Source organism: Podarcis tiliguerta, assembly GCF_965153285.1.
Source record: "Podarcis tiliguerta genome assembly, chromosome: 11".
Classification (NCBI taxonomy): Eukaryota; Metazoa; Chordata; class Lepidosauria; order Squamata; family Lacertidae; genus Podarcis; species Podarcis tiliguerta.
In genome coordinates, this window is record NC_139544.1 from 33,796,667 (window position 1) to 33,809,867 (window position 13,201).

Sequence of the window (13,201 nt, forward strand, 5' to 3'; positions counted from 1 at the left end):
AGGGGATTCTGTACTCTTATTTTTTGTAGCTGCTTTTGTTTTTAATTTACATTAGTTTTCTGTACTATATCATGAAAAAAACCTAATAAAAATCTTAAAAGAGAAATAAAAAAGAAAGGTGGCCCTTTCATGTATACCAGAGGTGGGGAACCCATAGCTTCCCAGATGCTGTGGGTCTACAGCATCCTGAAAGCCACCAATTCCCCACCCCTGAGGTGTATGCTTTACGTAACCATTCACAAGTTTATGTTGCAAAGCTTAAAGGCAATCAGTGGTTTATCAGATACGGTTTTGCTAGTCATCACAGGGTCAGAGCAAAAGCCATATTGAGGCTTCTCATAGTTATTGTACACCGAGGAATTCTCTGGTGTTTGGTAATGCTCTCTGTCCTTTGCATAACTGGTGTATGCTCAAACGTCTCTTTATTTACATCTGTGTTTCCATCCCTTTATTTATTTATTAGGAGTATTTTAACATCACAGTAATACTGTAGTGTGGGGGTGGGGAATCTGTGTCCCGCTAGGTATTTGTTCGACTCCAGCTTCCATCAAGTCCCAGCCAGCAGGGCCAAATAGTCAGGGATGATGGGAATTGTTGTCCATCAACATCTGGACTACATCCCTGCCAGAACATTGGACAATAAAAACAAAACATGTTCTCAAAAGAGGGCATGTTTTTTGTGGGAAACTGCAGCTTCTATCTTTGTTTTGAGCAAATACCGTATTAGCCTGAATATAAGACGCACCCGCAAATAAGTCACACCTTTTAAATTAAATTAAATTGCAGATGCAGCCCACCTCCTGGCACTGCCGCCCTGAATGGGGGATGGGAGGGCAGGCGGCACTGGCGCTCAGTTCTGAGCGTGCTGTGCACCCACCTCCCAGCACTACCACCTCCTCCATTCAGGGCAGTAGTGCCAGGAGATGGGTGTGCAGCGCTTGGTTCCAACTATATGCTGCACTTTAACTTTTCACAGTAGGAATTTGGAAAAAAAAGTGTGGCTTATATTCGGGCCAATACGGTATGTGCTAAATGTCCCTTGTGGTTGGCTGGGGAGCAAGGGTTCATCTCCCTCCTGGGCATCACTAGGGTCCAGGCACTAGACTTGCCCCCAGTAGATGATCACTACTTAAGGGCAAAGCTATTGCAATGTGATGTGTGAGGGCAGAAGTTTTTGTGCGGGTGGCTGGGAAACCCAGTATGCTCTACACCTAATCCGGCCATGACTACCGTAACTGGGATAAGGCATGTAAACTGACAGTACGATTTTTCTATATAACCTAAATACAAATAAATATATACTATTAATTCTGTTTCAGACACATATTTCAAAACTATTGAAGACAAGTTAGCGAAAAATATGCTAATTCTCAGAGATGAATTGAAACTGTTGCTGCATTTGTGCCAGACGAAAGATGAAGTGGAAATAGCCAAGAGGGTGATATACAGGTAATATTCAGAAGAAGAGATTCTAGTTCCTTCTTTTGCATTTCCTTTAGTCTAGAATATCCTAGACATTGTGACAGTTAGTAGGGAATGTTGATATTTTTAGCAGGATCAGCCTTAATACGGTTACACTTCAAAATTTTCAGTCCATGCCTGAGGTCATTGGGTTGTACTCAGCAGAGCACTAAAGTGGACTTTCCATCAGTGCAAAGGTTTGTACTTGTGCAACAGCATTATCTCCTCCCCCCCCCCTTGTACCCCTTAAAAGCCTCCAGAGCAAAATTGAGATGGCATAGGGCATGTATACAGGGATCCCAGTGTGCTGGCAGAAATATTTTGTTGACCAGTACCCACTGGGCAAATACATTTAAAGCTAAGTAAAGTAACATGATTTGCTTGTGGCTGCCTATCCAGGTTTGTCATCCTGAAATGCTGTTGCTCATAAAGTTAATCAAGTTGATTAGGTTGAATCAGCCAATAAACGCCTCAGATGTCAATGAAGAACAGCAAATTGGGAACAGAATTACTGTTCAGTCTGCAAGTAGATGTTGTGAAACACGAAATACTGACTAGAAGAAGATAATTAATTAGAATCCCGTGCCATCTTCCAAAATTAGTATTATGCCTATGGCAGAGCAAAGGATTAATTCTGAACAGGGCTGGCCCACCCTTGAGGCAAGGTACGGCAACTGCCTTAGGCGGCAGGATCTATGGAGCAGCAGATCTTCACTCCCCTGTTGTTCCTGATATAGCTCTTTACTAACCCCTTCTTCCCCGGTGGGGAAGGAGGTGCCGTTTTGTTGTTCACCTCAGGTGCCAAAATGTTTTGGGCCAGATCTTGAAAGATATCATTTCTCCTCTTTGTTATGTTGCATCACATGGTAATTCTGTGCCATGGCTCTGATCGGTTTTCTAGTCCCATACAAGCAGGCAGCAAGTAACTCTGTGCATGTAGGTTCCTTTCATTTAGACTACCTTGTTTCTGCTTTTATCTTTACCTCTGCTCTTTAAAACTAGATTGCCACACACACAACAAATGCCATGTCATCTCTACAGGTACCATGCTGAGAACAAAAATGTGGCCTTTGGTGGTTTCAAATTTGGTCCTCTTTTTATGAGGCTGTGTTATGAAATGAATCTTGAAGCAACAGCACTGGAGCTCATCAAAGACCAGGTAGAATTCAGAAACACGCCCGTCTCTTTTCTTCTCTAGTCCAGTGGGAACTCTTCCCTATACCAGCTCCCTTAAATCCATGGTAGTTGTGAAAAGTATATAGATAAATAATAAGCACAGAGGCTTCTGGGAGAGGATCACTTTGCTCTTACCAGAGTTCTGAACTGATTACACTTTCCCCACCCCTTCCAATGGCTTTTTCCTCCCACCCTCCTTCTCTCCCTTTCTCCCCCTGCTTGCATGAAATTAGGCCAAAGATTGCAAATTCCTCACTGCTCCCATGAACACCCATTTGTGTGTGTGTGGGAGGGGGGACACTCTGCTATGGTTTACATGCCATCATGTAATATGAATAAACAAGCAAACAGCTTGTGCTGCATTGGAAAGAAAATTCTCGTTTCCCTCGTGGATCTTTCCCATTCTTACAAAGGATTGTTTTTAAATGGTAGGAATAAAATCACTGGAGAAATGTGATGAACGTCATATTTTTCTCTCAATGTGGAGGTGTAAAGCTGGAACCCAAAGGGCTTTGGAGCTTTGTGGTTTCCAAAATCTAATCCTGAAGGCTGGAGGAAGTGCTAAATATTATTTGTTGTTGTTTATTTAGCAAAAGATTGGCAGTATTTATTTTTTAACCAAAGCATATATCTTTATTCAAAAAGCACAAATGAAGAGAGTGAGATCAAAGGAGAATTTTTTTAAAAAGCTAAAAGAAGAAAGAGAAACAAGATAAATGAAGAAGAAATTTAAAGGTTTGCATTAATTAAATGGGAGGGGGAAAGTTTTTTTTAAAAAAGCTGTTGTTTTGAAGCTGTTGTCTCCTACAGGCCTTAATAGAATGCTAACTGTCAGGAGTTTGAAAATGAAATTTTAAGACCCTTAATTTTGCCTCCCAAGCTTTGAGGGTTCAATGGCTTCAGTTTGAACTATTAATTGGGTGTTGATATAACCAATATCTGTGGGTTGTCCCAAACTGATGTTATTTATATTCTTCAGGCTTTGCACGGCTTCTTTTCAGAAAGCTCATCATTCAATATTTTGATGGATATGCTCTTTACAAAAGGTCATTATGAAAGTAAGTAGCGTAAGATCCCTAAAAAGGAATATATTATTGACAGCGAAACTGTCTTTCTGATATGAAAAAACAGAATATTTAAGTGCTATAATTGACACTGAATTGGTTGATCTTTTGAGCTGGCAAAACCTGGTGTGATCACTCATGGGTGTTAAAAGAGCTGAAACACATTTTGCAAATATAATTGAAGAGTACTCATTGAGCACTTGATCTCTCTCATCAAATGTAATCATACAACTCATGATTAGGGCTTTTATGGATCTTTTTTTGGTAACACTTTTTCATCTTCTAACTTCCTGCCTTTGCTCTCAGCCAAGCAGCCGTCTTTCATAAGCCTGGGAATTTTTTAATCGCTGCAAGAAAACATGCTATATTTTCTGAACACCACATATTTTCACCCCCACCCCATCTCACCCATGTGCAGTGTGATCCTTTGAGTTCAGTGGAGTTAACTTCTAGGCAAATGTGCATAGGATTGCAACCTAAAGATTGCAGTCCATACACAGACTTTTGAGGAAGCATATACAAAGTAGAGACATCACCTTGCCAACAAAGGTCCGTATAGTAAAAGCTATGGTTTTCCCAGTAGTGATGTATGGAAGTGAGAGCTGGACCATAAAGAAGGCTGATCACCAAAGAATTGATGCTTTTGAATTATGGTGCTGGAGGAGATTCTTGAGAGTCCCATGGACTGCAAGAAGATCAAACCTATCCATTCTTAAGGAAATCAGCCCTGAGTGCTCACTGGAAGGACAGATCCTGAAGCTGAGGCTCCAATACTTTGGCCACCTCATGAGAAGAGAAGACTTCCTGGAAAAGACCCTAATGTTGGGAAAGATGGAGGGCACAAGGAGAAGGGGACGACAGAGGACGAGATGGTTGGAAGCTACAAACATGAGTCTGACCAAACTGCGAGAGGCAGTGGAAGACAGGAGTGCCTGGCGTGCTCTGGTCCATGGGATCACGAAGAGTCAGACACAACTAAACGACTAAACAACAACAACATACAAAGGAGCTGCATGCTGGGGGGGGGATGTTTATTTAAAATCATATTCCTTTTTTCATAACATCTCAGAGCTTTGTACGTATTTTCAAAACAATAAAAACCAAATCCCCAATTTTAAAGTACAGTTACATAACAACAACCATCAGGAAAAAAACAGTACAGAAAAAAAGAAATCAGTAGCTCAGTGGCAGAAGGTTTTCTTAATCAGAAGCATCTTAGGGAGCAATCCTATGGCGAGATCCACTGCAATGAGCTGCTTAGGATGCAACAGATCTTAAGCTTAGCTGGTTGATTCCATGCTCAGCTGGCATTAAGTACCCGGTGATGATGCCCAGCTGATGATATGTGATTTGCCAGTGAAATTTGCTCATCCCAGCTCAGCTGGGGTTCATCTGGCCGAGGCTGATGCAAATCCCCAAAAGGGAGTGTGGTGGGGGCATGGTGGGGGTGGGAATGCAGGGCTTAGGCTAAGCCTGTTCATCACAGTCACATGACCTGGCAACCTGGCAGAGAGCACTATTTAGAAGGCTTGTTTTCCCTCTGCCAGGTTTAGGCAGAGCAGCAGCAGCCTGTTGCCAAACATAGTATGGACCTGGTATGCCAGTTTTACTCACCCTGGCTTGCTTGATGCCAGCTTCTTGTAGAATCATAGAACTGTAGCGCCAAAGGGTCACCTAGTTCCACTCCCTGCAAGGCAAAAGAATGCCTGACAGATGACCATCCAACCTCCAATAAAGGTGAGTCTACCACCTTCCAAAGGAGTCCAGCCTGGGAGGTAGTCTTGTGAGTAGGGTTGTTCCCTTCATCTGTCTTCCAGAAGACAACAGGGAGGGAGCAGATTCCCAAAGCTTAGGAACTACTGCATTGGACTCTTTGCAAACAGGACACAGTTCTGGCCACCGTAACTTCATCGTGCAAGGAACATGCACATCATGTCATTGATGAAAGGTTGATGGGCTTGTGTAAAATGTGCAGTTTTCTTCAAATAATCATGAGTGATTCGAACCGGATCCTTTCCCAGAACGTGCTGTGCTAGTTGCTAAAAACCATTGCTATCATTGGGGTGGGGGCAGGAGGGAGGTTGTTATCTTTGTCACTTATCACTGGTGCAATCCTATGTCTGTCTACTTGGAAGCAAGCGGTAGGACTGTAGCCTTAATGCGCCAAAACCTATGACAGTCTAAAAAGGCCCTTGACCACCTTTCCTAATTTGTGTGTGCTACTTTAGGTGTGTTAGGATGAAACCATTGTATCCAGCTAAATCATTCCCCTCCCGTGCACCCTTAAAATCACTTCCAGGGGTTCCCACAGCCTTTGTGCAGATTTGTGGGAGGGAAGGGAAGTTTGGTTGTGCTTGCACAAATTGTTCTATGTGTGCAATGATTTGGTTAGATTCAACTCCAAGCATATAGTTCGTATGGCATTTTGTTCTGTCAAAATCACAATTGCTTAAAACTTAATCAGTGAAAATTGGTATACCTAGGATTTCCCCCTATTTTGGTTGAACATACTATAAAACTTCCATTAAATTTGCATAGCCTTAGCAAGTGGATTATATAAAGTGCTATGCATCTCTTCTGCAAAGTTTTTTTAAAACAAATGATACTTATTTTTCAGAACTCGGCTTAGGGTTCTCAGAAGTGTTATTAATTAGCAATTAATACACTAATCAGAAAATGATGGAAGTAACAATAACTGAAAGTCTCTTTGACAGGTGCTCTGGAAGTGCTGTTAGAAATGAAGAGACAAGGTGTCAAATTCAGCAGTGATACCTATTTGCTCGCAGTTGCAATATGCTACAAGCTGGTAAGAACACATAGTGTTAAAGAATTCCTTCTAGGGTTTTTTAATGCAAGAAAGATGAATATTGGAAATGTGGTGAAACCTAAAGGTGGTTTTCTTTTCTTTTCTTTCTGGAATATTACTTATTGATTTATATTTATTTCCAAAAAATAATGAATGTAATATATGGAGGCAGTGTACACTCAGACACCGTAAAACAATCTAATGTTTTAAAAAATACATAAATAATAACTATAAGCATGACTGGCTCCACCCTGAGAAAGTTTAAACAACTCTATAGGCCTGTAGGCAGTCTTCAATAGATAAATGGAAAGTATCAGTTTGGATGATGGTCAAATCTCTGCTGGAAGAGTATTCCATAGCATGGGACCAGTGACATTAAATTCTTGACTTCTGGTTGAAACTTGTTGGGCTTCTGAACCACAGGGAACAATTCATTTCCCTTCTCACGTGGTCCTTAATGTAAACCTGGGGCCAAGTTATTTAGGGCCTTGTATAATTAATACAATACCCTTAAATTTGGTCCAGCCAGGCATATGTTTTAGCAGAGGTGTTGCATGCTGTCAGCCATCAGCAGTCTAACTGCTGCCTTTTGAACTAGCTGGAGCTGCCAGACCAGTTCTAAGGGCAGCCCCACATAGAGCAAATTATAGCCATCCAGTCTCAAGGTACCAGTGCCTTGACTAAAGTGGCCAGACTTTCCTGATTCAGCTGGTGCGCCAGGTGAAGCTGGTATAGCCACAGAGGTCATCTGCGCCTCTGATGAGTAAGGTGTATCCACTAATAGCCCCAGACTACATACCTGCTCCTTCAGAGGGAGTGCAATCCCATCTAGGCAGGCAGTTGGCCAGGGTATCAGACACACAACAGTCTTAACAACTTTTTTAGTAACTTTATATCTCGTATTTTAAGCACGCACCACTTACGGCAACTTAAGAGATGGCATGCACAAGCAATACAGTTGAACAATGAAAAGTATGATAACCAGCAGTAGATAATAAGATTGCTCTTAACTAAAGAGATTATGTGGCAAAGGGTTATGTTTCAACCAAGAAGCTTTGATTAGAACAAGAAGCTTTCAAGATCATTTAAACTTACCAAATGCTGTTGCATTCAGGTCCTGGGCTGCCTCTAAGGATCTGATTAGCCACTGTCAGAACAGAATGCTGAATTAAATGGGCCATTGAGCTGGTCTTAGGTTCTTATAAACATTTTAAAATTGGGAGACATTCCGTGTTTACAAAATTAATTTATTTTTTTTAAAAAAAAAAAGATTGGGAGCCATTTGGGGGCAAAAGAAAAGTGCATGAGATGCATGTCCAGATATTTATTCACTACTTCAGGAGTCATCTGGGTTTGCATAAAGCTCGTGATGCACAAGAGCACATTCCTATTTACCCCCCAGGCTCAGATGCACTTACTCCAAAATGTTTATGTAGGAATGGTTAATATAATCTGTTGCGTTCACCTTTTTCTTTTTATGTAAGGAGCTAATCCCTAGTATGCATAAACATCTATATCTCGTACTAGTAAATAAAGCTTACATTCCACAAAGACACACATATATGTTCCTTTCTGCATCTGGAAGTGCCTTCTTCCCTCTATTCCAAGTCTAAAGAAGCGCTAAAACTTCCACAGCCCATCATTCCACCTCATGCAACTTTAGGATGGAATGCTCATCACTTTTGGCATTGGAGTCTAAAAAGTATCGCATTTTCAAATTCTGTAATCAGTGGGCTGCATGTGTGTCTAGTGTAAACTTTCTGGAAAGCTTCGAAGTACCTTAACTGTTGGCACTCAGGCAGTAGGGCGGTGTCTTTATCCCGTGGATCTGAACTGTGAGTCATTCATGCATTGAAATCTTTTATTCTACAGAACAACTCAGAGTCCAGAAGAATTTTTACTACGTTACTTGAAGATGGGCAGCTCAAAGGAGTTAATATATCAAGAAGAGTTTACTACTTTGCAGTAGTATTTGCTTTGAAACAGGTACTGGATTGTTTTGATTTATTGTCAGGGTTCATGGAATCTCTTCATGTAACAATAACATGAACTCCATTCTTCCTGGACCCATTTCTCCCCCCATTCCTAAGGAAACTTAAATATACTGGTACTACATAAACAATTGTGGTATGTCATATGCATCATACATCATTTTCTAGAATATATAGGGGGGAGTGGGGGGAGCTTCCTACGGTACCCGTTTTGTTGGGATAGGAATCAAAACTCTAACTGCATTTAATGTAGCCCATCAGCTTGAAAACTCAAAGTAAATAAAAAGAAAGGGTCACAAAACGAAGACAACAGATGGCTAGCTGGCACACTCTAGATCAGAAGTGGCCCCTGGGCCATCTTTATTTGGCCCCCTGGTGGCCTTTATGCACCATTTTTGTAAGCATTCTGGCAAAGGACCTCAGCCAGTCCGTTTCTCTCTAAATCAGATACTCATTCCCCAGTCAGAGATCTTAAAGAATCCAAGCTCACGTGCTGTATAGCTGTGAGGTCCTTAATAATACCAACTTTAATGAAATGCTGAGCACAGCTTTGTTTTACGTGCACAGTTTGATTTATTGTCTCTGTTTATTCTTCCTAGAATGATATTTCCAGGGCTCGCTCCTTCTATTCTCACATCATAAACACAGAAAGCAGAGTTTGCACTAATCTGACAGTAAGTCTGCTGGATTTTGCATGTTACTCCTGAGCCAGGAATGGGAAATGCATTGGGCTGCATAGAAATTTAAATAGTTAATTAATAAACAATAATAATAATAATAATAATAATAAATGTGTGGGTTTTTAAAATTAAAATGGAAGGTTGTCCACTGCTTTGAACAACTTTAGACACACAAGATACCACTTCATTTGATGCTGTTCTGGAAAAAAATCCAGTTCTCTTGGGGGTTTTCTGGATTATTTCTGAACTGTTTTAGGATTGCTGTTTGACAGACCCTCTAAATTGAAAGGGTATGTTATAAACGGCTACATACAAATAATCAAAGATTTGAGGTGTTTTATCTTGTAATGTGCAAAGCCTCTGATGCTGATGGATGTTAATTCAGTGATCTTACGGAATATATTCAAACTTGTTGTCAACTAAAAATTCCATGACAGTGGAGCTGTGAACTGTAACACAGCCCATCTTCAGTTAGAGAGGTGAAAGTTCAGTTTGGCTGAGGGGAAATGCTCACACAGCCGCTAGGGACAGGAGGGGCCGTAACAGGAAAGCTCAGTGGGGAGAGGACTATGGTAGCACTTAAACTCTAAGGGGCAAGGAGCCCATGAACATAGTAGTCAGAGGAAGGGGGCACAATGTGGGAAATAAATAGAGCAACAGAGTCAGGTGGTGGCTGGCGCAGAACTGAGGAAGAGGAAGACAGAGGGGATGGGAAACTGAGGAAAGGATGAGGAAAGTGAAACTGAGGAAAGTGAAAAATACAAATTTCTGCTGTCGGCAGCGAGTGAGGCGAGCAGAAGACTGGAGTAAACAGGCTGCAATTAACTACCGTATTTTTTGCTCTATAAGACTCACTTTTCCCTCCTAAAAAGTAAGGGGAAATGTGTGTGTGTGTGTGCGTCTTATGGAGCGAACGCAGGCTGCGCGGCTATCCCAGAAGCAAGAACAGCAAGAGGGATCGCTGCTTTCGTTGTGTTGCGATCCCTCATGCTGTTCTGGTTTCTGGGATTCAGAATATTTTTTCCTTGTTTTCCTCCTCTAAAAACTAGGTGCGTCTTATGGTCTGGTGCGTCTTATAGAGCGAAAAATACAGTGAATTAGTAGCAAGTCCTGCTTCTTCTTTTCCCAGGCATCCCCACGTCCTGCTCCACAGTATATAATTCATAATCCTTCTGACTTGGTTTGTTAGAACATACAACTATACATCCAGTATGCAAAGCCGTTTTCCTTCAAAGTAATTTATTTAATTTCATTTAGGCACATTTCCTCTCCAGGGAAGCCTCACAGAATATTTGGGGGAGGGGGGCTTTCTTAGAGAATGTGCTGTTTTCATGCTTTTATTTTTTTTTATTCCACAACGTTTATATGCCTCTTGATTGTAAAAGTGGTATGCAAAAAGAATAAAACAATAACATTACCAGTGGTTTGTTTTTTTGTTTTTGTTTTTTAAACCAAGTATTTAAAAAATCATTTTCTTTCACTTGAGCCATTGTGTTATCTATAAGGGCAAAGCATTTGTCTGTTTTCACTGTCCCTTTTACTAACTATTCCACATCCTCATGATTCTTAGAAAGGGGGGGAAAGATCTGTATGTTTGATGGGGAAGACAATCCATTCTTCTGACCTTTCAGGTTTCAGGGGCATGCTTTGTTTTTACCTAATCCATAGTTTATTAAAGCTTTACTCATTAATGTTTTGTTTTGTTCAAGATTCTTCTTCAGGTCGCAACTGGTGACCTAGAAGACCTTGTCCGGAGACTGAAAAAGGCTTCAGAGTCCAGTGTTTCAAGTTTTGTGAAAAAACCAGAGTTCTGTATGGAAGTGGTAAGTGGATGGTTACTGTGGAGTCCAGTGGGTGACCATCAACAGTCTTCATAGCAGAGGTAGGCCATGTGTGACCTACCAGATGTTGTTGGACTCAAACTCCCATCATCTCCTACCAGCATGGCGATTGGCCAGTAATGACTGGAGATGTAGACCAGCAACATATGGAGGAGAGGGTGACAGGATCTCCATCTCTGCTTTATGTTTGTTCTCTTGTATGCCCTATTCTGAACTTCTACCCAATAAAATGTTTCCCTGACCTTATGGCATGGGTCCAGGCAGTGGCGTATGGTCAGTGGACTAGGGGGACTAGGGTAGCCCCTAAATGTTCCCCTGGTGCCACCTTCCCAAAGCCCAGGAAAGCTTCTGCCCAGCTTAGGGAAGGAGGTGTGATGCTGATTGTGTGACATCACAACATCACGCACGTGATGTCAGCCCACACACACACAAAAAACACCTTCACAAACTGACACCTCTGGCCCTAACTGCCCCCCAACAAAAAGATTCACCACACGCCACTGGGTCCAGGAACCACTGCTTCCATTATTTTATACGTTCAAGATAGCTGGGTCTGCTCCCTCCCACAAAGATGATTGGCCACACCCTGGATCATACCCTCTTAGTGAGCTTTGATCAGCCAAGAGGTCAAGAGGTGTAGTGTGGGTAAGGTAAGGTTTCTGCTTCTAGTTGCTGATCTGTTTGCCATTGTTTTCTCATAGCTGGCTACAGCCAGAGAGAAGCTGGAAGACACCCCAACTCTCCATGTCCAGTTTGAAGAAATCGTTGCCAAGCTACAAGCCTCAGGACAGACCATTTCTCAGACTCTGGATGACTTGCTGTGTCAGCCGCCACGCACAAAGAGGCGCCCCATGGAGCTGCTCAAGCTGAACCAAATCAGCCGTCGGACTTTGAAGCCTATACACTCTGCTCTCCTGGCTGAGTAGATCCATCCTTTCCCCTGTTAGAATTTCTACCCAATAAAACGTCTCCCTGGCTTAGAAAGGTGGTTTTCACTTGGTGTGTTTTCTGGGATGAATTATGATGCTCCAAACAAAATTGTATGAGTGGACACTGTGCAACCAAACAAATAAGGGAAAGACTTAGATCTGCTCAAAGAAGACAACTTGCAAGCAAGCTTGTTCAGCCTCCTGGGGAAAATAGTTACTGCTTGATGCAACATGTGTAGAAAGTTATCACAGATGGTGAATGACAGAGACCACCCCCTCTAATCTCTATATTATCTCTGACAATATTCGAGATGCCTTATTGCTTGTACCAAACACCAAGTGTTTAACTGAAATCTTTCCTAATCTTGTTGATAAGTGTTAGAAATGGAAAAGAAAGGTATATGGAGATGTGATAAAATTAGATCATATTGGGGAAAAATATTGAAGGTTATAGAGAATAATAAAATAATAGGTTGGGGTCACTAACTCAGCACCTTGTTTATTAAAGTTATATACCGCTCTTCATAAAAGGGATGCGGGTGGTGCTGGGGGTTAAACCACAGAGCCTAGGACTTGCTGATCAGAAGGTCGGCGGTTCGAATCCCCATGATGGGGTGAGCTCCCGTTGCTCGGTCCCTGCTCCTGCCAACCTAGCAGTTCGAAAGCATGTCAAAGTGCAAGTAGATAAATAGGGACCGCTCCAGCGAGAAGGTAAACAGCATTTTTGTGCGCTGCTCTGGTTTGCCAGAAGCGGCTTAGTCATGCTGGCCACATGACCCAGAAGCTGTACGCTGGCTCCCTTGGCCAGTAAAGCGAGATGAGCGCCGCAACCCCAGAGTCGGACACTACTGGACCTAATGGTCAGGGGTCCCTTTACCTTTACCGCCCTTCATCCGAAGAACTCAGGGCATTTCACAAGATAAAAATACAAGTAGAACAAAAAAATAAACAATAACCTCCCATCTCACAATCACAGTGATCTCAATAGCTACCTCCACGGAACTCCACAATCCACAGCCAACAGTTTGGTCTTCCTGCTCAGTCTGTGTTTGCAGTGTCTTGGACTCTCCTATACTGAATACACTCTTTAAACATGCACAAATGGGAAGGCAGAAAAATGTATAAAAGTAGAAGAAATAAACACAAATTTGCCTCGCGCACCCATTAGATACTGTTTCTCAAAGCCATTTAAAACCGTCAACTTTATTTTAGAAAATGAAATGTGATGCTAATTTTTTGAATTCCAAAAAATT

The 13,201-nt window shown here is 41.9% G+C and overlaps 1 protein-coding gene across 1 annotated transcript in view; it reads left to right on the top strand.

Annotated features, from left to right (window-relative positions):
* Positions 1-12,003, top strand: part of PTCD2 (pentatricopeptide repeat domain 2) — a 14,599-nt gene extending 2,596 nt beyond the window's left edge. The window contains exons 2-9 of the mRNA XM_083404335.1: positions 3-1,449; positions 2,503-2,620; positions 3,617-3,695; positions 6,416-6,507; positions 8,380-8,493; positions 9,098-9,172; positions 10,888-11,001; positions 11,721-12,003. Coding sequence (XP_083260461.1) covers positions 1,361-1,449; positions 2,503-2,620; positions 3,617-3,695; positions 6,416-6,507; positions 8,380-8,493; positions 9,098-9,172; positions 10,888-11,001; positions 11,721-11,945 — 906 coding nt within the window. The 5' untranslated portion in view covers positions 3-1,360 and the 3' untranslated portion in view covers positions 11,946-12,003. The remainder of the gene's footprint in view (positions 1-2; positions 1,450-2,502; positions 2,621-3,616; positions 3,696-6,415; positions 6,508-8,379; positions 8,494-9,097; positions 9,173-10,887; positions 11,002-11,720) is intronic.
* The last annotated feature ends 1,198 nt before the right edge of the window (positions 12,004-13,201 follow it).